This window comes from Myodes glareolus, chromosome 3 (assembly GCF_982192425.1).
Source record: "Myodes glareolus chromosome 3, mMyoGla1.1, whole genome shotgun sequence".
Classification (NCBI taxonomy): Eukaryota; Metazoa; Chordata; class Mammalia; order Rodentia; family Cricetidae; genus Myodes; species Myodes glareolus.
The window spans coordinates 70,827,934-70,854,467 of NC_142028.1; the positions used below are offsets into that span (position 1 = coordinate 70,827,934).

Below are 26,534 nucleotides of genomic sequence, written 5' to 3' on the forward strand. Positions count from 1 at the left end.
AGACAGGATTTTGGGGGTAGAGAGAATGCTGGGAAGAAGAAAGATGGAGTCTGAGGAGTCACGAGCCAGATGCAAAGGAAGCAGAACAAGCCATGAGCCACATGGTAGACCCTAGGTTAGAGGTAAGGGTTAATTTAACTTGTAAGAGACAGTAACAAGCCTAAGCTATTGGCTGAGCATTTATAATTAATATTAAGCATCTATGTGGTTATTTGGAAGCTGGCCGGTTATCCCAATGAAAAACTCTGCCTACAGGCTCTCTCTCACCAATCATTAATTAACAAAATGCCCTACAGTTTTGCCTATAGTCTGATCTTTTAGTTTGTTTATTTGGTTTGGTTGTTAGTTTTTTTGTTTTTGTTTTTGTTCTTTTCCAAGTGAGGTTTCTCTGGGTAGCCCTGGCTGTCCTGAAATGCCCTTTGTGGACCAGGCTGACCTTGAACTCACAGAGATATCCCTGCCTCTGCCTCCCAAGTGCTGGGATTAAAGGTGTGCGCCACTATCATCTAGCCCTATTGCTGTGGGAGAATTGTCTGTATTCTGTCAATCATATTTTAATAAAACGCTGATTGGCCAGGCAGGCAGTATAGGCGGGAAAGTCAGACAGGAAGTAGAGGTGGAGCAAAGAGACTGGGAGTATTCTGGAAAGCAGGAAGCTCCCTCACCACTCCTGAGCAGAACACCGAAGAGGCAGCATGTAACTTGCCCAGCTGAAAAAGGTACCAAGCCATATGGCTAACATAGATCAGAATAATGGGTTAAGATAAGTCATAAGAACTAATAAGTAGCCTGGCTTAATGGACCAATCAGCTTTATAACTTATAGAGATCTCTGTGTAATTGATTTTCTCTGGGACTTGCCAGTTGTGGGGTACTGGGCAGGAACAGATACCCCAACAAGCCGGCCCTCATACTACAGATGGCACCCACGTGTCTAACTGCATCCACAGAAAGCCTGAGAAAGTTTGGGAAAGAATAGAGTAAAGCATGTTTTCTTGGTAGCAGCAATTTCTCGGGTCTGCTTTGCTTGCTAGAGGCAAGCAAGTGCTCTCATCTAAGAGAGGCTTCCTGACTCAGCTTTAGCTGCAAAACTTTGTAGCTCATTAAGAGGTCCTGCCACGAAACACTTAAACGGTGTTAATGAAAAGCTGAACGCATGCTTTTCGGCTTTCAGCCGTAGCAGGAAAAAAGCTGTGCTGTTTTAAAATGTTGGCTTTCTGGGCTGTCCTGCCAGGGCAAACTCTGACTCTTTCAGGCAGGCAGTCCAACTGAGTGTGGTCTGTGAGCAGAATGCTTCAGCTTGCTTGCTAGCAAGGACTTTGAAACACCATAGAGTTGTGGCAAGAAAAATGGTTGCAGCCGGTACCTCAGCCACGAGGCTGGAAAGCTAAAGAATGGGCTGGAGCTAGCCATCAAAGCCACAGTTTTCCATATTGCTTTGTAAATTAAAGGCTCATGTGGTCAGAAAAAGAGAGACATACAGTAAAGAGGGATTCAAAGATGAAGAAAACCTCTAAATGGTTTACAGTGTGTTAAAAATATATGCAGGCTAAAAGGTTAAAGTTATTAAAAATAAGAAAGAAAGAAAGGGAGATATAGGGTGTGGTGGTACACACCTTTAATCCCAATGCCTGGGAGGCAGAGGCATATTGACCTCTGTGACTTCAAGGGACAGAGGTAGAGATTGACCTCTGTGACTTCAAGGTGTGGTAGCACACGCCTTTAATCCCAATGCCTGGGAGACAGAGACAGACAGATCTCTGTGAGTTCAAAGTGTGGTAGCATACACCTTTGAGCCCAGCACTGGGGAGGCAGAGACAGAGGGATCTCTGTGAGTTCAAGGACAGCCTGTTCTACTGAGTTATTCCAGGACAAAGATATATACAGAGAACCTGTCTCAAAAAGCCAAAAGTTAAAAGTAAAATTAAAAGGAATAGAGGTTAAAATAAAGCCACATAAAGATGGAAAATACATGGAGAATCTTGATACTGTATGCTATTATGCTCTCTTTGAATTGTTTGAGTGCTGAGGAAGGAGCAACAGCTGCTAAAAGACTTTTGTTTATAAATGCTGCTGAACTAACCCAAGATAGATATTTTGAAAATACCTTGGCTTCAAAACTGAAGTCAAAAGGTATGTTACTTTCGAGAAGAAATTTTGCTTTTGTTTCCACAGAAAATGAGAGGCTGTGGATTCATTCTGATTTAAGAAAAATCAGCTTTGATCAAGGGAGGCCACCTGAGAAATCTCCAACAGGAACAGATGGCTCAGATGACAGAGTTCTACATCCAGAACAGATTCAAGACTGCTGCCTGAGATGATCAAAACTCACAGGATACTCCAGTCAGGACTTGATTATAACTCTAAATTTTCTTTAGGTCCCTATAAGATCATCAGCGCCCACAACCAGCAGGAAGTAGCCTGAAATACTACGCCCACATTCCCAACAAATGGACTATGGGTATTTTCCTTTGTTAAAAAAAAAAGAGAGGGAAATGGTGTGGGAGAATTGTCTGTATTCTGTCAATCATATTTTAATAAAACACTGATTGACCAGGCAGGCAGTATAGGCGGGAAAGTCAGACAGGAAGTAGGGGTGGAGCAAAGAGACTGGGAGTATTCTGGAAGCAGAAGCTCCCTCAGCCACTCCTGCGCAGACCACCAAAGAGGCAGTATGTAACTTGCCCAGCTGAGAAAGGTACGGAGCCATGTGGCTAATGTAGATAAGGATAATGGGGTAACATAAGTTATAAGAGCTAATAAGTAGTCTGACCTAATGGGCCAATCAGTTTATAATCTTATGGAGTCCTGTGTGTGATTTTCCTTGGGGTGTGCTGGATGTGGGGTACCAGGTGGGACAGAAACCCCAACAAGCCGGTGGTTGTCCCATGATACTGGCGTCTCCAAAATGTTGTCGTCGCTTTCTGCAATTGGACTGCACTTTCATCAGTAGCCTCTCCTGGGCTTTCTTCAGGAACTCCAACCCTACCTCACAGTACTAAGCCTCGACAGCTTTCCATGACCCCTTCATGCCTTCAAAACCAGCACTACATGGGTGGCTCCACTACCAAGTTTGGCTGCCAAAGCAAACACCAACCTTGACCACCTCTGGAACACAGCTTCCAGGGCTGACTCTGAGGAAGCACTTCCTCAATGATGCTGATCTCTTCTTAGTCACTGATAATTTCTCAGCATCCCAGGAACACAAAGATTTTCCTTCACTGGTGCTGGTCTCTTGTTAATCATGGCTGTCACTTCAGCCTCAGCTGACCAGAATAACTGAATCTTAATTAAAAATAGCAAATGGTCCCAAAGAGTCTTTAAACTTTCCTCTGAAACGTCACTAGTCAGGCTTCCATCCTCTACATTTCTCTCAGCATCCTTGATCTTCCAAGCTTACCACGCTTTGAACATTCCATGACTCCGCTAGTCCAAACAGCCAAAGTCCTTCCACAAAACCCACAGGCCTGTCAGAGCAAGAATCCACTATCCTGGTCCCAATTTCTGTCTTAGTCAGGGTTTCTACTGCCGTCATGACACACCATGACCAAAAGTAACTCGGGAGGAATAGGTTTATTTGGCTTGTGCTTCCACAGCCCTGTTCCTCACTAAAGGAAGTCAGGACAGGAGCTCAAGCGGAACCTGGAGGCAGAAGCCATGCGGAGGCCATGGTGGAGTGCTGCTCACTGGCTTGCTCCTCCGTGCCTCCTCAGCCAGCTTTCTTATAGAACCCAGGACCACCAGTCCAGTGATAACACCACTCACAATGGGCTGCCCCCTCCCACTAACACTAATTAAGAAAATGCCTTCCAGGCTTGCCTATAGTCAGACCAATTGAGGCTCCCTTCTCTTCAGCGACTCTAGTTTGTGTCAAGCTGACATAAAACTAGCCAGCCTACCAAGTGAGCCAAAGACTCTAAATTCTGCTTCAAAAGTAAAAGCTAAATCAGTATGCAGGCTGGCTATGTAGTTCTTCAGTGTAACGATGTTAATTACTACTGGCACTTTGTGTTAATACAACCCTTCTAAGAGGCATAACTTCAGACCTTGAATCTGAACTGTTAAGAAATAATATTAACATCTCTCTATATAGCCCCAGCTGTCCTGAAACTCACCAGGTTGGCCTCCAACTCACAGAAATCTGCCTGTCTCAGCCTCCCAAGTGCTGGGGCCAAAGGGGTGTGCCACCACACCCTGCCATTTGCACTTACCAGATGTGTTAAACGATATTCAGACTAGCTATGTACTACGGCAGTGCCTCCTAATAATTCAAAGATGTTGGACACTGGTAACAAGGAAAACATCTGTAAACCCACACTTAACTTTTGTGAACTGGATTTCCCTGAAGGAAGGAAGGGGGAGGAGTAGGGGAAGGAGAAGGGAAAAGGGCCGGAGGAGGCTGTACCTGTGTTAGAAGATTCCACAAGGTGGGGGATGGAGAAATGGCTCAATGGTTAAGAGCACTGGCTGCTCTTCCAGAGGATCCGGGTTCAATTCCCAGTACCCACATAGCAGCTCACAACTGTCTGCAACTCTAGTTCTAGGGGATCTGGCATCTTCGCACCAAATAAGGTGCACATAAAATAAAAAGAAGATTCCACAAGGCCAAATGACTAAACTTCAAGATTATAGATGGCGTTAAAATGTTGTAGACCAGAGTCAAATTACCTTGGGCTCTTTTTAGTCTCCTGGAAAGCCATTCATTGCCCACCCCTGTGTCTGACCTAGCATGCTTGTGAAGGGGTCAAAGTCTTAACATTGGTGTTGGAGAAAAAAAATCATCAGCAAGCACGAGGGTTTGGTTCCCAGCATCCACGTGGTGGCACACCACCACCGGTAACTCCGGCTGCTGGTCATCCTCTTCTGACTTCCAAGGGCACCAGGCATGAATATGGTGCACATACATACATACATACATACATACGTGCTAGAAAATATTCACAAATTAAATAAATCTTAAAACTATTTTTTTGTTTAATTTTAAATTGTATTCTTAGAAGACCACTAGCTTTCACCATCTCAAAGCTAAGAATGCCATCAGATTTGGGACACCATGGGGTAAGCAGCTTTGGATCAGGCTACCCCAAGGGCAGGCTGGAAAAGGCGGTCAAGAGCACCCAGCTACTGTGGGCTCCACTGCACCTGTTGGAGCAGCCACCACCCTGTAACCCTTCGGGACTAGCGTCAGATGGGCCTTCACTGGGGACGCGCCTCATTTTGTGGGAGAAAAATCCTGGCAGAGTGGGTCGATGACCGCCAAACCAGACTCAGCAACGCGGCATGGTGCATCAAGTACCAAAGGCTTCAAAGAGCCTGTGCGGACCCGACTCTGGTCTGCACCTAGTCCGCTCCGAATCTTCATCGACAGGGCCACCCCGCTCCCACCTGGGAAGTTCCACCGTTAGCGGTTGCTGAGGCTCTGCTCGCGCACACGGCCGTTGGTGGAGGGGCCATCTCCGACTGGGGACAGTGAGGAAGGCCAGGGGAAGAAAGAAGAAAAAGAAGGGGGGAAAGGAAAGGGGGGACAGCTTGATACAGAGCCTGAAAGACCAGAATCCAACAATCACCTTCCTCTGATGGTCAAACTCACTCCAGTTCTTTAGAATTAGCCAAAGTCGTGAATCTGGAGTGATGGGCAGACCCATTCTCTTGTTGAGATGGCGGGTCAAAGACCACAATTTCCTCTGGCATAATTTCTACTAAGGATCCTAAATGGTCGACAAGGGATTCAAGATGTAACTTCTAAGGGAGACCTCGCTCCCCTCAAAAGGAACACGAAGCAAACATATTCATCCTTCAGTGACTTGAGTGAGGTTGGAACATTTTAAAGGCTGTCCTTTTAAAAATTGGATTCCCACAGATGAGCATCTGCAGTTGGCTGACGACGGTGCCAAAAGCTACAGGAAACCACTGGAGAAATGGCTTTGGTACAAGGCTTTCCTCTGCTCATAAGGACCTTCCGGTGCTGAGGCCAACAGCCCATCCTCGAAGGAGCTTACATTGCAACTTTTGAAATTACCTCCTTTCCATTTTATTTTATTTTATTTTGTCTTTTTGAAATTACCTCCTTTTCAAAGACTTCTTTGATGGGACATTTGTAAAGGACCTGGCTCTTCGGCTCAATGACTAGAAGTATCCAGATATGTGGGACAATTTCTGAAGGACAGACTTCTCCCCTCAAAGGAACCCCTTAGGATCACTTTAAGACACTTGAGATGAAACTTTTGAAATGGATGCCCCTCCCCCTCTACAGGATCTCCTGTTGCTGATGCCAATGGTTAGGGACCAGAGGGCATCAGCCAGTGACTGGAGGATGGAACTTTCTAAAAGACCCAATGTTTGAACCCCCAGGAAAGTGGTGTTTTCAAGGGACAGGATACATAGGCTGCTGACTGCCTGCCCTGGGGAAAGGGATGATGTGCCAATGTGAAGCTGAAGAAATATTCACAGCCAGTCTTGGGAGGGCTGGCCAGAAAAAAACACACACAAAAAAGCTGAAGTCCCAGGGTGCTAGCTAAAGTTTCAGGGTACCCTTTAAGAGTTGTCTTCAAGACAGGAGGTCTTTGACTTTCACCAGAGTGCTGCCCCAGTCAGAATCACAGCCTCAAAGTCCTCCAAGTCTTGACGCAGAGAGAACGTTTCAGAGGAAGTCTCCAAGCCCATACTACAGTGGCTCCATGGAGGAACCAGAGTCAAGCACCAGGGCAGAGGCTACATAACAGGAATGCAGGGTTTTAAATGGACGTCAGAGGTCATTATCATTACGCTGTGGGGCAAGGAAGTCTTCCAGCACACAATCAAAATGGTTCGGAATGGATGAAGCACGTGTTGAAACCAGATTTCCTCGGATTTGTTCTCATTATCCTTGCTGGAAAGTGGACATGTCATTTTAGATGAAGGAAGGAAGGCGGCGAAGTGCAGGGACTCTGATGCCACGGATGGTGTCATCTAGTTGCTCTGATCTGTGGGCCAGGTGCCCCCACCATCCTGACGAAGCTCTGATTGGCGGACAAGGCTTCCCTCGTGCTCTGGCCAGGGAAGATGACTCCTCTCCGCTTCTCTAGTGTCAACTGCTGTCACACGTCTGCATCACGGATCTCAAGTTCTCTACATGAAATCTATACCATTCTTTTCCCAGAGATTGAACATCCCCAGCTTTGAAAGAAATGATCACTTTCAAGGCAAGGGTGCCTCCCCATCATTGACTGCCTGATGCTTGATTTCCAGTTATCTGACGCAGGTATTTTCTGACCTTACTGGGTAGTCCACTTCTTTCTCCTAAGCCGGTGTGAAATTCACTGCCCCACCCCTCCAGCTCCTCATCCAGGAACTTCTCGTATTCTCATCTCTCAAGCGTAAGCCAGCCTGGTCGCGGGCGCAGAGCTTAGGCAGTGTCTACAGAACCTTATCTCATTGCGTCTTACCAGAACAGCCCGGCAAACCTCTAGCGCAGCCTGCTCACGGAAGCTCTTCTTTTTGAGCAGTATTCTCCCCCTCTGCCAACGCTGCTGGGATGCTCCAGATTGCAGGAGGGTCTCGGTACCTCTTCTCCCGATGGCTGCCTCTTTGTGACAGTTCTGAGCCAGGGGCTGATGCCGGGACAGAACTCTACATGGTGTTCTTTGACTGAAAGGTTCAAGGCCCAGGGCCTTCCAGTTTGGTTTCTTCCTTGGTGACAGGCTCGATTCCCTCACTGTTCTTTCAAAGAAGGTCTTACGTTGGAGGAATCTGGATAACTTAGCTTCCATATACTTTCTATGACCACTGTAATTCTTCCCACACTTCTCTTGCCTCTAACCATGAATCACTCTGCTTGCCCATGCCCACACTAACTGGATTTCAGCTGGATCTTCATGCCCTCCGAGATGTGTCCTGCAAGGTCACTGGTTTGTCTGGTGTATCAGCACGTTACTTGGGACTCTCTACTTGGTTCTGTCTCACCACACTCCTGTAAATGTTCTGTGCCACCTCCTGGTTTTTCCCTGAGTTTTTCAGCACCTTATGGAGAACATTTGGTTTTGGCTTCTGCTATACCTTCCTAGTGTCTTACTATCTTGTGGATCTAAATGGCTATTTTCTTGCTCTTTTTTTTTTCTTTTTTGCTAAGCAAAGCCATAGTCTTTACTCTTAAATGATACTCAATTGTAGTTACTGTCTCAGGCTTTTTCTTGGAGAAAACATACATGACTTGAAGAGAGTTTCTGCTGCACTCTGCCTGCCTGCTCCCTGACTCCAAGCATCCGGCAGAGTTACTCTGTAGTAGGCGAGTCACCGGGGTGACTCTGTCCCAGTTTCCTCATCACTAGTAAAGACAGGTCAGTCCAGCTATGGCTAGCCCATAGTTCAGCCTGCTGTTGGCTGGGGCAGCCCTGAGAAGTCTGACATCCAAGGGTTTCAGGCCCGAGATGTGGCTCCTAAATTCTTCAGGGCTCACCATAAAACTCACTCTTCTAGTCTTCATGTGTGGGAGCCCAGAACTTGAAAACCCATTTCCTCCTCTGTCTCCTGAGGACCAGGGCCTTTCCCCTGTGCAGAGCTGAGTTTTCGGGGGCCAGTGGTTCTTCTCTCCCTATTGCTATACTCCTACCACACCACTCGCTTCCAGTGTTTCCCCAGCCTCTTGCATTCACACTGGACCTTTGCCCTGGTCTGGGAACTAATGAACTTGTTGGACAGTCCCAGCCTTTTAGCTACCCAGTAGTGGATAAGGATGGGGAAGATGGCTGTGATTTAGGCTAAAGCCCATCCCAGACTCTGGTCCCCATGACTCTTGATGTTAGGAATAGCAGCATCCATGAATAGCACCTGTGTATGGAGGGGCACAGGCCTTCTATGGGTAGCTGAAATGTGTGACAGGCAGAAGGCCAGAGACAAGGGACAGAGTTCTCTGGGAAATTGGAGATGGGTGATCAGGCCTAGCTAGTTAGAGATGTCAGTACGTAGCTTTTGTCCTTAATAATCCTGGTAACTGTTTTGATCACCCAGCCAGAGCATTTTGAGTGGCAGCTGTTCATGGCAAGATGACGCCACATGGAAAGATTGCCCAAGGCAGCTGCCAGAATCACTTTATTCCAAGGATTTTTCTTAGGTTTCTGCTTTAGCCAGTATCCAGTTTTTTGCCTCTTTGGTGAAACCAAGGAGCTTATAGAATTTGTTTGGAACTCTGTAGAAAGTTTGGTCCAGACTGTTTCTTCCCCAATCACTGTACCTAACATGTTGCCTTCCATTTCAGTACTTTGGGTTCCTTTGGAACTATTTTGGTGACTTCTCTTGGTGACTGGTTTTGTCTTTCCCGGTTCTTCTAAGCTGTTTCAGTTTTGTAGGGCTATTTTTGAACTATTATGCCATTTGTAAGGTGGGTATCTGGCCTACGACAGGGAAGGCTTTCTGGGTTCTACTGAGCCAGTACAGCTCTGTAGAACCATTTGAGACAGGGAGACAAGTATCAAGGAATTCACTGGTGTGAATGACATGACCATAAAATACATGAAGTCTTTCTTATGGTTATTACAGTCTAAAGCAGCTTGGGGCAATCAGTCTAGGGCTGGCATTCCTAAAATCAAGTCACAAATGCCAAGCCACTTTGTTTTTACATTTCTTTTTAAAAAGAATTCTTGGCACACCTTTACGAAATGTGCGTGTTTACAGGTATGTATGTTGTTCTTTCTGCGGAATACAAAATAGACCATGAGGTACAAACAAACCCACGTGTAGCTTTATTGCAGGAAAGGGGCGTGAGGACGGTGCAGGCTGGGAGCAGGAAGGGGGAAAAAGAGGAGGGGGTACCGCGGTTCTGCCTTTTTAAAGACCAATCCAGCGTATGCGTGCATCTGACGCTGCGTTCTGCGTCCCTGTTGGATTGTGGGTGCTAGTGATTTTTGGGAAATGACATCTTTTGAGTCAGGCGGACCACGCTTCACTCTGCGCCTGCGCATAGGGGCCTCATGGGGAATGCAGTTCCTCAGGAGAATTAACAATGTATACACACATACAAGTGCACCTTTTGGAGACATTTTGTAGGTTATATTAATCCTTGGAGTTATTGTCTTTATTTTTTCTCTCTTCCTTTAAAAGAGAGGTTAGCAAAGATGCAAGGACTTAGCAAATTTGAAACTTAAAAAAAAAAAAGACTGACTTTAGTGGCTTTCCCTTGGGCGCTCTCTATAAAGGCTAACTAGCTGATGTGCTCATGTTGAGCTTGCTTCCTTGGGGGAACTGCATCTGACACTGAATTGTTAAATCTGAAAATAGAGTGTTGAGGTCAGGCTGTGCTCTCCTCTTAAGTTACTCCGCATTTTATAGTACAGCATTTCTTTACTTCTTCTGGTTGTATTTTGCCCTAGAAGACATACCTTTACAAGCAGCTTTGATCTCATTTTGAGAGAGAAGGGTGACAACAGTCCCTTGGGTGGATAGAAACCGCAAGTCCACCACCCATCCCGCATAGACTTATTCCTGGGACTAGGAAGGGAGTAACGCTGTGCATCTGTGCGGAAGAATTGAATCTGTGGGGGCACATGTGTTAACATTGCAGCTTGAATGGAAATGTATCCTGGCAGTCAGGAGCTAAGGAATACATCAAAGTCACTGTAAGGACAGCCGCTTACAGCTCTGCCTCCGGGGAAGGGCTTCCCCATCTAAGTTGTTCCAGCTCTGCTCAGGTCCAGCAGAAGTCCCCAGGAGTGTACCAGCTTGGCTTCATGAGGGGAAGGCTTCCCCAGCGAAAGGTGTTACAGCTGGGCTCCCTCTGGTAAAAATTTGACACTGCATAACAAACCTCACTCAAGAAATTTACTGGGGAGGAAGAATCCAAGAGGGTGGGAGCCTCTAGGGTGGGAAACTGCAGCAGTTGCACAGGGTACAGAGCTTATACGGGGTTTCCTGGGGATAGGGGGCTGGTTTGAGATTGGCAGATATTCATGGTCCGATTCTGGGGTAAACTCGGGGATTGGTAGGATTTTGTGCTCAGGGACCTCAGGGGTTGGTGGAATTCTGCAGCCTGACTCTGGGGCAAGCTCAGGGATTGGTGGGATTTCAAGCCCTGGGTCCTGAGGTCAAGTCAGGATCAGGGTAGTTTTTTTTTTCGTTGGGCCAGGTTTTGGGTCTAGTCAGGGGCAGGATGGGGTTGGTTTGTTTGTTTGTTTTTGTTTTCTTGGCCCTTTTCACCCTATAACACAGGATGAATGAGCTCAGGGCTTTTTGTGTTGTTGTTCTCCAATTTACACCTTTAGCAAGTTCATTTCCACACCAGAACATCATACCTAAATCTCTCAAAGGGACAATGCCAAATGCAAATTCTCAATTAGAAATACCTCCAGTGTGCCAAACCAAGTTTACATAGATTTTGAACTCCTAGGAATGAAGCTCTGAGATAAGTCTTCAGACAGAAAGTACCGAAAACAGGACCGCAACCACAAAAGGCAAAGAAAACTAGGTGTAAACACTCCAGAGTCAACCAGTTGCAAAAATCTGCAGGGGCTTTTCCTACACCCAAGAGCTGATTAGATCCTTCAAACTAAGAGAAGGGTGTACTCCCTCACCTAACCTCTAGAAACTGATGGACTCCTAACACTACCACTAACATGGTATGATCCCACTTCAGCCTGTCATCTGATGCCCAGCGTGTGCTTCAAGGACCAAGGACTCCTGATTATCCCCCGAGTATCTCTTGAGTTTCGGCTTGGCTCTGTCTCCTGCTCACCTGCCTCTACCAGAGCAGCTGTTTCCAGTTTCCTGCTTCTGCCTCGGCTGAACTCAGCAGCACCCACAGCAAGGCCCTCCCAGAACCAGTCTGGTTCATTATCAATACGGACTCTCCCTCAGCCCACTTCTGAAACCTCTTTGAACTGCTACAACTCATTCTGTAATCTATAAAGATGTATATAGGCATAGCTGCTTTGTACCTTGTGTGGTGTGATATGAGAGTTATCACCAGTAATTAAGATTAGAATAAAGAACCGTCATTCACTTTGCCCAGGCTACCAAGGCAGACAGATTATGACAGAAACGGCTCGACCAGAGCTGGAGAGATGGTAAAGAGCATACTGTTCTTGCAGAGGACCTGAATTCAGCTCCCATCACCCACATCAGGTGGCTCACAACTGCCTGGACTCCAGCTCCAGCGGATTTGGCACCACTGGCCTTTATAGGTACCCACACTCACACGCACTGATTTTTCACATAGACGACAACATGCACATATGCACATAACTTAAAATTTTTTAATGGAAAAATATTTAAAGAAAACTGCTAAACCTTGTGACTTTATTTGCTGTCCAGTGAATCCCGCCCTTGTGGAAAGATAGACATGCCCACATGTGTTTCTGGCATAGTTCACGGTCCATGCTGAGGCTGAGAAAAGCCTTACAGGGTTTCTAAGAAAGATAACTTATAGCCTAACAGATGATTAAATTGTTTAAAATGTGCTTTTATTAAGTACTCAGAAATCTCCAAAGTGCTTTTTGATAGGCAAACTTAAAATGTAAATTTCAAAAAATAAGTTTAAGATTACTCTATGTAAAAATACTTTTACATGAATTCTGGACCTTCATTCAATGACATATATTTTGTCATCATTGAAATGAAATAATCCTGCTATTTAGCTAATTGATAACTGATAATACATTTGTTCATTTAATTTTTTTGGTTTTGGTGTGGTTTTGAGACAGGATCTTATTATGTAGCTCTGCCTAGCCTAGAACCCACTATGTAGACCTGGCTCACCTCAAACTCACTGAGATCCTCCTGCCTCTGCCTCTGCGGTGCTGGGATTAAAGGCATATACCACCATGCCAGATCCTACATTTTGTTTGAAGAATGACTTAAAATTAGGTATTTGAATATATGGCTATGCTCTCCGGAAAGAGTACTGGATCTTTGCGGGTCTCATTCATAAATAATGTTCTAAGTGAACTCAGAAGGAAGCCTGGGGACCACTTTATTGTAGCTTTGGAAGAAACAGGGCAGGCATGCTGGAAGTCCTGCTAGTTGTTGGGAAGAGGAGAAAGAGGTATTCCTTATTGAGTAAGGGTCCAATAAAGCAAGCAAGCTCGGAGACAGAAGTCTGTGAAAAACTGCATGGGTGAGGGTCTCCACTGAGAGCAGACCCCCCAGAGAGTCGGGTGGACATGTTTCCAGTTCATTGGGTATTTGATGAAAAGATAGAAAGGTTGAGTGCAGGGCAAGGTTCTGCTTTTGAGTTAGAACTCTTAAAAGTGGCCCACAGAGAATCTAGATACTGTGCATTATTGTATTGTCTTTGAATTGTTTGACTGCTGAGGAAGGAACAACAGCTTCTAAAAGATATTTGATAAATGCTACTGGATTAATCCAACATATATATTCTGAAAGTGCCTTGACTTTGAAATTGAAGTCAAAAGATATGTTACTTTGGAGAAGAGGTTTTGATTTTGTTTCCACAGGAAATGAGACATTGTGGATTCATTCTGGGTTAAAAATAAGATCTGATCAAAGAAGATCCCCTGAAAAATCTCCAGTTGGAACAGATGATCCAACATTTCAGAGAACCTTTGTTGCAGTTTCTTCTGAGTTCTACATCCAGAACAGCCTCAAGACTGCTGGCTGAGATGATCCAGCCTCAAAGAATACTCTGGTCAGGACTTGATCATAACCCTAAATTTTCTTTAGGTCCTCAAAATATTATCCACATCCCCAATAAGCAAGAAGTAGCCTAGAAAACTATGCCTACATTCCCAAAAAATGGATTATGGTTGTTTGTCTTTGTTTAGAGTGTTGGTTACAAGTTATTATTGATAATGGTCAGGAAAAAAAAAGCTAAACAAAGATTTTAGAATTCTTGTTTTAAAAAGAAAAGAGGAACTGCTGTGTGCGATAATACTCTTGTACTCTGTAAAGATTTGTCATTCATGTTGGTTTAATAAAATGCTGATTGGCCAGTAGCCAGACAGGAAGTATAGGTGGGGTGAACAGACTAGGAGAATTCTGGGAAAAGGAAAGGTTCAGTGTGCAGTCGTCATCCAGATGCAGGGGAAGTGAGATGAATGAAAATGCTGTACTGAGAAAAGATCCCAAGTCATGTGGCTAAACATAGATAAAAATTATGGGTTAATTTAAGTTGTAAGAGCTAGTTAATAGCCACGCAGTGATGGCGTACACCTTTAACCCTAGCACTTGGGAGGTAGAGGCAGGTGGACCTCTGTGAGTTTGAAGCTAGCTTGATATACAAGAACTAGTTCCAGGATATGCTCCAAAGCTACAGAGAAACCCTGTGGAAAAGCCAAAAAAAAAGTAATAAAAAGCCTGAGCTAATAGCCAAACAGTTTATAACTAATACAAGCCTCTGTGTGTTTCTTAGGGACAAAATGGCTTCGGGGTCAGGCAGTACAGAAACCTCTACAAAATCTGGTAGATGAATATATTCCATTTTGTCGAATTTGAGGAACTAAAATATGCACATCACACCATTGATACCCATTCAGGTTTTCTATGGGCAACTGCTTTGAGTTCAGAAAAGGCTGATTTGGTAATCATACATTTGCTAGAAGCTATGGCCAACATGAATAAACATGTACAAATAAAGACAGGCAATGCTCCAGCATATTTCTCTATGTAAATGAAACAGTTTTTTGCTTATTATAATATAAAACATATTGCAGGTATACCATACAATCCTACATGGCAGGCATTTATAGAAAGATCAAATCAAATGCTAAAGGATATTTTAAATAAACAGAAAGGGATGATAAATACCCCCAGAAATAGATTGCATAACGCAACCTATTATATGCAAAATAACAAAAACAAAACAAAAAAACCAGAGACTCATTAGAAAGAGAGTCTGCCACGGGGGTGTGGCTCAGTAGGTGTAGGTGGAGTGCCAGCTCTAAGGTTGGAGGCCCTGGGGTGAGAGCGCACAGCCTGAAATCCCAGCTGCAATAATGGAAGCAGAGACCAGAGTTCTAGGTTCTCCTTGGATTCAACCAGTTCTTGGCCATGTTGGGATACAGGAGGCTGTGCCTCAGAGCCACAAGAACCAAGAGTCCAACATAGATATGAAAAGTTTATTCTCAGGATAATACAGCTCTTGTGGCGTCTATCAAACAAGATATAAGTCTCTGTAATAGGATAATACATGCATACCCTGTGTATGAAAGTCTCATTTTTTGGTTCCTAGCTTTGTCTCTTTCCTATCGGAAGCTCCCCTCAGAGGTGATGAATCGGGTGATGTCCCATCTTCTTTATGCTGGGATGTTTGCGTTTCTTCACATTTTCCATTCCCCCCACGTGGCACTTTTAATAACTGGCTCATATTAGAGGCGAGTCAGTTCGCTGGGGACAGGAAGACGTTAAAAAACACAGCAAATAAGAGACAAATGACATAGGCAGCAATTGCCATCCAGAACCTGGGGTCTTTGAGCAGTGTCTTGTCAAAGCAGCTGAACACAGTGTAGCCGATGGACATCCCAGCAAATCCGCCTGCAATGTGCGCAGCAAAGGACACCTTGGAGAAAGGGGAGAATAGAAATGGGTGGGGAAATGCTAATTCTGTATTTCAGCTGCGGATCTTCTACTGGGGCAAATATATTTAGATCTCGGGGCTAAGACAAGGGAGACACAAAACACTTTGTTCCCCCGAGACAAGGTGATGCTGCGAAGCACATAAAGCTGGGCTTGGTGGAGCACACCTTTAATCCCAGCACTCAGGAGACAGAGGCAGGCGGATCTCTGTGTGTTCAGGGCCAGCCTGTTCTTAAAGTGAGTTCCAGGACAACCAGGGTTACAAAAAGAAACCCTGTTTCTTACCATCATTACTGTGTATGTATGTGTATTTATAATGGGGTACACACCACAGAGCACATGTGCAGGACAGTGGACATTTGTGAGGTCAAGTCTCTCCTTCCATGGTTTTCAGAGGCTGAACAGAGGCTGTCAGGCTTGCGTAGGAAGCTCAGTACACCCTGAGCCAGCTGACCAGCTCACCAATTCTCCAATTTGCCAGCTCTCCAGTTTGTCAACCCCATTCTTTCTTTCTCCCCTTTTACTTCCTTTCCTTTCTTTCTCATTCTTTTACTCTGAGACAAGGTCTTGCTATATAATCCTGGTTGGACTAGAACTCAAAGAAATTCTCCTGCCTCAGTCTCTTGAGTGTTAGGAATAAAGGTGTGTAGCACCAACCCTAACAAAACATGTCATTTTCACCCACTCTGTTTTTGGTTATACATATGTGTATTTGAAATGTGTTTGCATGTGCATATGTGTTTACATGTCTATGAGTGCACATACATATGCAAGCGGGCTTCCTCAATCAACTCTCCATCCATCCACTTTATATATTGAGGTAGCTCTCTCCATTTTTTCTTTGAAAAAAAATCTATTTAGTCCTGGAACTCACTTTGTAGACCAGGCCCTAAACTCAAAAAGATCCTTCTGCCTCTGCCTCCCAAAGCTGCATTAAAAGGTGTGCACTACCATGCCCGTGGAGGTAAGATCTCTTACTTGAGCCCTGAGCTCAGTGACTCCAACAATCTAGCTAGGCAGCTTGCCCTGGGGATCCCAGTTCCCACTTACCAAGGGCTGGGATTACAGGCTGGCCACATGGACTTGTTCAGCATATATGTGAGTGTCCTCCCACAGGTACATCAAGTTCTTTATCCATTGAGGCATCTCCTCAGACCTACCTTAATAATTTTTTTAACTTCCAAATGGATATTTGATTGCTTTAAATTGAAGTTGTAGCCTCATTTGATAACTCCTTTTTTGTGTGTTTTTTTTGTTTTATTTTGTTGTTGTTAGCCCAGGCTGCCCTGAACTTGCTATGTAGCTGAGGACGGCCTTGAACACCAGATCTCCTGCCTCAATCTCCTGAGGGCTGAGATTACAGGATGACTTTTTGATGGGAAAGTAAATTTTTCTTTGAAAAACAAAAGCAAAAGAAAGAAATTGAACCTGGAAAGATGTCTCCGCAGGTAAAAAAGTTTTTGCCTCAAAAGCCTGATGACCTAAGTTTGAGTCCTAGAACCCACAGGGAAAGTTGGATATACCAGTGAATATTGTAAAAAAAAACCAAAAAAACAAAAAAACAAAAAACTGAGCTGAGCAGGGCGGTGATGGCGCACAACTTTAATCCCAGTACTTGGGAGGCAGAGACAGGCGGATCTCTGTGAGTTCGAGGCCAGCCTGGTCTACAAGAGCTAATTCCAGGAAAGACTCCAAAGCCACAGAGAAACCCTGTCTCGAACCCCCCCCCCAAAAAAAAAAGCTGAGAGGGAGGTGGTGGTGCATGCCTTTAGTCCCAGCTTTCAGGAAGCAGAGGCAGGCGGATCTCCAGAACAGCCTGGTCTACAGATCGAGTTGCAGGATGGTCAGGCCTATACAAAGAAACTCTGTCGCTAAAAAAAGCCAAAATAAACACACAAAAAAATAAACAAATACATTCGTGCATGTGTGCACACACACACAAGAAGAAAGAGAGAAAGAAGGAGAGAAAGGAAGGAAGAAAGGAAGGAAAGGAGGGAGGAAGGGAAGGAGGGAGGGAGGAAAGGGAGGGGAAGGAAGGGAAGAAAAAGAAAGAAAAAGAGAAAGGCAGGCAGGCAGGAAGGAAGGAAGCTAGATACAGCATTCCTATATTCCTATGGTGTGATTGGAGGCAGAGACGGGATGGCTGGCAAGAACCAATTCTGAAAGTTGTCCTCTGACCTCCACATAACATGAACTTACGTGTACATGTGCATGCACACACACATGCATCGAGCACGAAGAAAGGAAGTAAACTCACCGGAGACCCATTTTCAGGGACAAAGAACCTTCTGTAGAGAGCAAATCCCATATCCGATGCAACTAGAAGAGAAGACACCCGATGAAGGCTTAGATCTCCACACTGGGCAGAGTTTTGTTCCCCTCAACACTGTCTGTCTGACTCTGCTGGGCCAGCTGCTGTTCTTAGAGCTCTCCCTTCAGCAATTCATTAATTCTCATAACAGCACAATGAAGTGGACGTTCTCGGTAACCCAGTTATGGATTTATCAATCAAAGAAGTAGTTGTTGATTATGTTCCAGCTGACAGCACTATTCTCACGGTAGACACAGAGCAAAGAGATCAGATTGCCCTGACCTATGGGGGGGGAGTGTGCATCGCCAGGTATGTTGGTTGGTGTCTATAATCTCAGTACTTGGTAGGCAGAGGCAGGCAAATTTCTGTTAGTTTGCGGCCAGACTACTCTACATACCTAGTTCCAGGCCAGCCAAGGCTACAGAGGGAGAGCCTATTTCAAAAGCCAATCAAGCAAACAAACAAAAGACAACAGTGTGCCATGTTACACTGAGTATGACAGAGAGAATACAGAGGAAGGAGGATTGGGGGTGTCAGGAATAGGCTGTCCTTTAAAATATTTTTAATTTAGTGTGCAAGTGTGGGTGTGTGCACGCAGGTATGCGTGCGCAGGTGTGTGTGTGCCACAGTCCTTGTGTGGAGGTCAAAGGACATCTCGCAGACGTCAGCTGTTCCCTGCTTCCACTGCGTGGGTCCTGGGAATTGAACTCAGGATGACAGGCTTGGCGGCAGGTGTTTTTACCCACTGACTGAGCCAGACATGTCATCAGGGAGGCTGCCATGTTTTAATAGGAGGATCGAGGAAGCTCTCCAGGAATCCTTCCCTGGGTGGAACAAGCCATGTTACTGTGTAAAGCAAGGATCTTTCAGATCAAGTGAAGAACAAGCTTGGACTTCCTGAGGCAGAAATGACCCCTAAATCATCAAGAGCGGAGTCATCTGGGAACTTCTGCTTTATTTTGTTCAAGATGGGTTTTCACTATATATCCCAGGATAGTCTTGAATTTACTGTCTAGCCCAAGTGGACCCAAACCTGCAGGAATCCTCCTGCCTTGACCTCCACAGTGCTGGGATTCTGGGCAGGAACCATGACACTTGGCACCAAGAACTTACTAAAAATGAAATTCTCTGGCTCACCCTGTTGTGGGAGTAACTTCCGCTGCCTCAACCAATAGTCGCTGAAATACGAGCCCACAGTGCAGCGGGGAGCGACTTCCGCTCCGTCAGCCAATAGCTGCTGAAATACCAGCCCACTGGGGCGTGGTATATTTCTCTTTTAAAAAGAGAAGCAGATCCGGATCAGGCTCTCTTGGTTCCGGTGCTTGGTCCCGGCTCCTGCTCCCGGCTCCTGCTCCCAGGCTCCTGCTTCCGGCTCCTGCTCCAGCGACTAGGCTCCCTTCCTGACGGTTTCTGGTGTATGTAAGTTTTACCCCCCAAAATAAATAACCCCTTAAAACATAACTGGTGTGGGATTGATTCGCCGATATCACCCTAGACAGGTGAATGAGTAATTAAAGCCCTGGGTCAGCCTCCCATGTTGTGGGGGAGTCTTCCAGGAGGTTCTGGACTTGAATTAAGGATGAAGAGGTAGGTGTCAGGATCAGGAAAGGAGCTGGGGAAAGACGCTCCGGGACTTCGAGACAGGGACTTTGACATACGACTGACATCTCCATGACAGGAAGGTTTTGAGGGTTTGCCTACGGGTGACAGGAGTCTGATGAGATTTTTGGTTTGCTTGCCTTGTGGGGCCGGGAAAGACTCATTCTGGCTATTAGAAGGGAAATAGGAAACAAGAACCAGAGCAGAGAGACCAGATAGAGGATTGCCTTAGCAACCCACGTGAAGGTCATGGCATTTTCTACACAAAGGATCCAAGACACGGAACGCAGCTATAGCTCACTTGGTAGAAAATCTGGGGTTGGATCTCTGGCACTATATAAAGCCAGGTGAGACAACACAGGTCTATAATCTTAGTGCTCAGGAGGTAGGAGCAGGAGAATGAGTTCAAGGTTGTCCTCAGCTACTTCTAAAGTTCAAGGCCATCCTGCTCTACCTACACAAACCTACCCAAATTGAAAATTTAGAAATTTAGGAGGAAGTTAGAGTATCTCAGTAGGTTTTTTTTGTTTTTGTTTTTTGTTTTCTGGGTTTTTTTTTTTTTGGTTTTGGTTTTGGTTTTTCGAGACAGGGTCTCTCTGTAGCTTTGGAGTCTGTCCTGGAGCTAGCTCTTGTAGACCAGGCTGGCCTCGAACTCACAGAGATCAGGTATCTGCCTGCCTTTGCCTCCCAATTGCTGAGATTAAAGGTATGTGCCACCACCGCCCAGCTATCTCAGTAATTTCTAAACTTTTCCTTTGCAGACAAAAATCATGTGCCCTCCATTGCATGAATATGAGAATCCAGAACAGAACTCGTAAGTGAAGCTATTGAGAGAGGCACACACACATCCAGAGTCCTGGTACATCATTGAGGCACCTCTGAAAGCGGACAGTTCTCCCCAACACTAGACTATCAATCATCCCTCATGGTGGGGTGGGGGACCCGAGGAGCCCCTCAGAAATCTGAGGAGGAAGAGACTGAGGGAGTAAAGTGTTCACCAAGGTCACTTACTTATCAGGATGATGACAAGCAGTCTGACGATCCCAAAGGCAGGAATCATTTCTCGAAAATTCTGGGAAAGCGATAAGAATATGATCTATAAACAAATGCCATCTTAGCCTGACTCCCTCTTCATTTGCTGTTTCATTTAAAGCAATGTTTATTGGTTTTCTTTTTGCTTTTGGTTTTGTTTTCGAGATAGTGTTTCTCTGTGCAGCCCTGGCTGTCCTGGAATTTGCTCTGTAGACCAAGCTGGCTTTGAACTCATAGAGACCCTCCTGCCTCTGCCTCTTAAGTGCCAGGATTAAAGACATGGGCTACCATACTCAACTTAAAGCAATGCTTATTCAGTAAAGATTTAAAAGACAAATATGTCCAACAGTCAAGTTTTCAAATGCATCGGAGAAAGACAAGGCTGCTGGCTGTACTTTGGACCACAAAACAAATTATAATGCTTAATTGTATAATGTAAATTACATAATTTCATTACAAGTAACATAAAATCAACATTTCACTTGTCAGTAAACAGAGAGATGAGTCTAGTAAAATATTTCTAAGCCTTTCTGGTTGTTATTCTTTTACTATTTCATCTTCTTTCCCTGTAGGACTTAAGAGAGATTTAGAGATTTAACCAATATTTAAGCATTTCTTTAATTTTTTTTTACAAGCCTGGAATGGCAGGCTATTATTTTTAAATTTTCAGAAATGTATCGTGTGTGTGTGTGTGTGTGTACACGCCCATGCCTCACATGTGTAGGTCATATGACATGTGAGAATAGGTTTTCTCCTTCCACCATATGCATCCAGAGGATTGAACTCAAGTGTTAGAGCCTAGTGGCAAGACCTTTACCTGCTGAGTCGTCTCGCTGGCCCTAGGCTGTTATTTTTAATCGAACTTTAGCTCCCTGGGAAGAAAGTTTATTATTTGAAAGGGGAGGGAGAAGCAACCTAATAAATCAAAACACAGATGTCTGACTAAGTGGTATCCTGGTGACAGCCTGACACAAAGGGTCACAACAGACAGACTGGGAGTTGTCTTTTCTAGTGGCCAAACAATTCTTAGCTCAGAAGAACTCAGTAAATGGTGATAAATCAGGATTCCCTGAATCAAACAACTACTCATTTATAAAGAAAACAAAAAGCAAAAAAAGTCTAAGAGCTAGCGAGATGGCTCCAGAGGATTTGGGTTTGAGTCTAACACCCACATAATGGCTCACAACCATCTGTAACTCCACCTTGAGGGGGTCAGATCCCTCTTCTAACCTCTACACGCTCCAAGCATGCACATGGCGTACATATATACATGCAGGGGAAATACACATAAAATAATATAATAAATGTATTTATATTTACAATATAAATAATAAAATAAACAAATAGGATTTTTTAAATTCCAGAAATGGGGTATGGTGGTGCTTGCTGGTCATCTTTGCATGCAAAAGGGTAAAGCCCCAGAACCTAGGCGAGAATCAAAGTAAAAGCCATCCTCTGCCCACATGTCAAGTACCAGGCTAGCCTGGGCTAGATGAAAGCCTGTCTTTGAAACTTCCATCCCCAAAATTCTTACCACTATAACATTCATAAAATAGCCTCCCATCAGTGCATAGACTCCTCCTGAAGCACCCACGAGAGACTTAAGGGGGTCAAAAATGGAGCTGGCGAGGGACCCTGGAGAAATAAAACACAAAAGGCCAGACAGAACTGTAAGAATTATAAATGAAGTAGGTTTTAAAAAGTCTCAAGTAAAAATACGGGACATTTTGACCATTTTCCTATTAGCACACAACAATTCCACCTTGCCCTTCTGTGCTGTGTAGATTCGGGCACGCAGGTTATTTCCGAAGCTTTTAACATCTGCTAAAAGTTAAACAGACAGGAGCTCCGGCTCTGGAGCCAGACTCATTAACCATGACTTCAGGACATTATGTCTCCTGTCTGTACCATGGAAATGCTAATAAAACAGTCCGCAGCAGGCTTTGAGGGGACATAAGAGAGCTGACACACATATCATCTGAAAGCACTGTGGGATGTGCTTTGTGGCCTGGCTAGCTATGACTTCGACTGGGCCAGCGAGACTGCTCAGAGGGCAAACGCTTGCTGCCAAGCCTGATAACTTGATCCCTGGGACCCACACGGGGAAGGAAAAAGCCAGCTCCCACAGGTTGTCCTCTGACCTCCACAAGAGTCCACACGCACATACACACGTACACACACAACAAAATAAGTGTGATAAACCATGTTCTGTGTACTAGAGGTGTTCTTACCTCCTATAATTGTAGAAAAGAACTGTACCCACTGAGCCATCTCCCTGGAGGGGGCCTCAGAATCCTTCTTGACATAAGTAAGGTCTAATCGTATTCTCCAAGCAAGGTGAAACTCACTTACTAACCCAGTCCTAGATATCTGTACCAAAAGATGAGCCTTATGATGTCCTCGCTATACTTCCACTCCCTTCATTCTTTAGGATGCAATAGCATCTATATTTTGTGTAAAAAACAATGTCTGAGGGCTGGAGATATGGTTCAGCTGTTACAAACACCGGCTGCTCTTCCTGGGTTTGGTTCCCCGTATGTACTCAGTAGTTCACAACCGCTCCAGTTCCAGGAGATCTGATGTCTGGTCACTGCAGGCACTGTATGCATGTGTGCCCCATGTGCATGCAGGCACTGTATGCGTGTGTGCCACGTGTGCATGCAGGCACTGTATGCGTGTGTGCCACGTGTGCAGGCAGACACTGTATGCGTGTGTGCTGAGTGTGCAGGCAGGCACTGTATGCGTGTGTGCCACATGTGCAGGCAGACACTGTATGCGTGTGTGTCGTGTGTGCATGCAGGCAAAACTCCCATACACATGAAAACAAAGGATGTGCTGAGGAAGCCCTCAGGAAGAAACGACTTTCTCAGAAGAAATTTCTGTTATGAGAAAAGGGGGAGGGAAAGGAAAAGGGAGGGACACAAGAGGACGAGAAACATCTCTTCAACAGGCATATCATGGTACTCTCAAATACACACATACACTACATATGTACGTACATACATACATACATACATAGAATGAGAAGTTGGCACAGAAGCACATACTTTTAATCCCAGCACATGATAGTCAGAGATAGGAGGATTGCCACAAATTCAAGATCAGTCGTCTACACAGTGAAATCCTATCTCAAAAAGCAAGAGCAAGGGCTGGAGAGATGGCTCAGTGGTTAAGAGCATTGCCTGCTCTTCCGAAGGTCTTGAGTTCAATTCCCAGCAACCATATGGTGGCTCACAACCATCTGTAATGAGATCTGGTGCCCTCTCTGGCCTGCAGGCACACATGTAGGCAGATATTGAATGCACAATAAATGAATAAATATTTAAAAAAAAAAAAGCAAGAGCAAAACAAAGCAAGTGCGAAAATTTTTACCACGGCATATCCACCAGATAATAAATAAAAAGATAGGAAATGGATTTTGTTGTTGTTTTGGTCTTTTAATTTTGTTTATTTTTTAAACCATGTCTTATTAAGTGGCCTTGGGCTGCTCTGGAACTTATTCTATAGACCAGGCTGGCCTCAAACTCACAGAGATCTGCCTGCCTCTGCCTCCTGAGTGCTAGGATTAAAGTTGTGCCACCACACCTGGCCTGATAACTATTTTTAAAATTGAATTAAACTTTATTTCCACAAAGCAAATTACAGGCCAAGATGACTTTATTGCTGGGGTTTTTGTTTTGTTTTTGTCAGTGTCTTACATAGACCAAGATGTTTACAAACTTGTTATGTAGCAGAGGGTAGCCTTGAACTCCTGATCCTCCTGCCTCCATCTCCTGAGTGTTAGGATTATAGGCATCCACCTCACTTCTCTGCTGAATTCTAACAATCATTGAAATGAGAAGGGATCGCAAGGCTGAGAATACGCCTCAGTGGCAGAGTATCTGCCTCCCTACTGTGTGTAAAGCTCTTGGTTTGATCCCCAGAGTAATGACAATTCCACCTAACCTTCTCCATAAAGCCAAAGAGGGAAGACACTTCCCTACTTGTTGTATGAAGCAAGCATTACTTCAGTGCAAAATGAGCAATGATATTACAAGAAAACTACAGTCAAGGACTATGGGATCTGACCCAGTAGGAGAGCACTTGCCTAGATCTGAGTGCTCTGGAAACAAAGGAAGGAGGGAGGGTGTTGTGGAATAATAGCTTCAGATGTGATGTTACATTTGTTTATGCTGTGGAATATTTATTTAATGATGCAAAGATGTGTTGCATTCTTGGATGTTGCATTTATTTAACTCTGTAAAGCTATGTTACTTTGCCTGCCTGAAACACCTGATTGGTCTAATAAAGAACTGAATGGCCAATAGCAAGGCAGGAGAAGGATAGGTGGGGCTGCTAGGCAGAGAGAATAAAAAATAGGAGAAATCTAGACTCTAGAGGAGCAGGAAAGGGAAAAGGAAAGGACAACACCGGGAGCCAACTACACAGCCAGCCACAGAGTAAGAAGTAAAGAAAGATATATAGAATAAAGGAAGATAAAAGGCCCAGAGGCAACACATAGAAGAAGAGAAATGGGTTAATTTAAGTTAGAAAACTGGCCAGAATTAAGGCAAGCTAAGGCCAGGCATTCATAAGTAAGAGTAAATCTCCATGTATTTATTTGGGAGCTGGGTGGTGGGCCACCAAAGAGTAGGAGGGAGGGAAGGAGAAAGGGAGGAAGGAAGAGAGAGAGGGAGGGAGGAAAGGAAGGAGAGATGGAGGAGGAAGAGGAAGGGGAGGAGGAGAGAGAACCAGTGTTTCTGGCCTCAGCTGGCATTTGCACTCATATGCGCGCGCGCACACACACACACACACACACACACACACACACACACACGCACGCACGCACACACATACACATAATTAAAAACAAAACAAATTGGCCTGGTGATAGTGGGCACACTCCTCTAATCCCAGCTTCAGGAGGCAGAAGCTGGTGGACCTCTGAGAGTTCGAGGCCAGTTTGTTCCACAGAGTGAGTTCCAGGATAGCCAAGGTTACTCACTGAGGAAACCTTGTCTCCAAAAACAAAACAAAACAAAACAAAACAATCAAACAAACAAAACAGAATCCGTCTTTTAAAACTTTAATAAATTGAATCCAATAACCTATAAAAATCATAATATACTATGGCCAAGTGGCATTTGTCCTCCCAAAAAGCAAGCTTGGTTCAACACGGGAAAGTCAATGTCATTCTACCTATCACAAAATAAAATGGACAAATTGTATAAATAAACAAAAAATAAGCTAATAAAAAGAGAGGGCTGGGGAAAGAAAAGAGGCTGCAGAGGTGGCTTAGCTGTACAGCCTTGCTCAGCAAGCATGAAGGCACTGGCTCAATTCCCACCATACCAAAAACCAAAGGGGAATGAATGACAAAATACAGACAGAAGAAAATATCTGCATGCCATATACAGTTCCATTCAATAAAGAACGTGAGCCAAAAATTCAAATGGGTAGATGATTCAAACAAACCTTTTAGAGACGCCAAAATGGCAGGAGGGAGTCATGAGTCATCAGAAGTGCACATTTAAACCCACCCAATTATCACTAGGCACATAACAGACAGGCTAATATAAGGAAAACTGACCGTACTAAATTATTAGTCTATGAAAGAGCAGGGACTTGTGCTATTGACATAAAACAGTTCACTTTACTGTCATATGCCCTACAAAAATGTGGGTTCCAGGGTCCCATCCCCAGAGTGTCTGAGTCAGTAGTTCTGGTGGGATCTGAGCAGCCTCAGGTGTCCCAAGCACTCCAGGCAACTGTGACCATCAGTCAGCTTGTGGGTGCTCAGCTGAAGGCAGACTGCATAGCTCAGTCTTTTAATGTGCTCCTGTGAGCTTACAGGAAGGGGAATTCTAGGGTCAGATCTGATCTGGCCCCAACACTCTGCCTTAACAGTTTCTTCTGATGCTGGCACTGGGGATCGGCAGGCACACCTCAAGGTAACAAAGGTAAGGAACTGAGGTGACACGGCACACAGAGAAGCGTAGAAAAAAAGGCAAGGGTGACAAAGAGCTCGCTTGTCATCTTGAATTTCTTTTGACCACTGAGAACCGCTAGGTACTAGTCTATTTGCAGGTGATCTCAACAGGTTGGGAAGCATAGAC

At 44.8% G+C, this 26,534-nt stretch overlaps 1 protein-coding gene and 2 long non-coding RNA genes across 3 annotated transcripts in view; 1 reads left to right on the top strand and 2 right to left on the bottom strand.

Annotated features, from left to right (window-relative positions):
• The window catches only part of LOC148122683 (uncharacterized), a 411,935-nt gene that overhangs the window by 173,258 nt on the left and 212,143 nt on the right, over nucleotides 1-26,534 (bottom strand). The gene's annotated exons all lie outside the window — the stretch shown is intronic.
• Nucleotides 5,452-11,890, top strand: LOC125400428 (uncharacterized). The gene is made up of 2 exons (XR_007231945.3): nucleotides 5,452-7,239; nucleotides 11,356-11,890. It is a non-coding gene; the product is annotated as an uncharacterized LOC125400428 (long non-coding RNA).
• The window catches only part of Rhbdl2 (rhomboid like 2), a 44,098-nt gene continuing 32,590 nt past the window's right edge, over nucleotides 15,027-26,534 (bottom strand). Inside the window, exons 5-8 of the mRNA XM_048434485.3 lie at nucleotides 21,974-22,074; nucleotides 20,419-20,479; nucleotides 17,755-17,816; nucleotides 15,027-15,480 (exon numbers count right to left, since the gene is read on the bottom strand). Coding sequence (XP_048290442.3) covers nucleotides 15,301-15,480; nucleotides 17,755-17,816; nucleotides 20,419-20,479; nucleotides 21,974-22,074 — 404 coding nt within the window. The 3' untranslated portion in view covers nucleotides 15,027-15,300. The remainder of the gene's footprint in view (nucleotides 15,481-17,754; nucleotides 17,817-20,418; nucleotides 20,480-21,973; nucleotides 22,075-26,534) is intronic.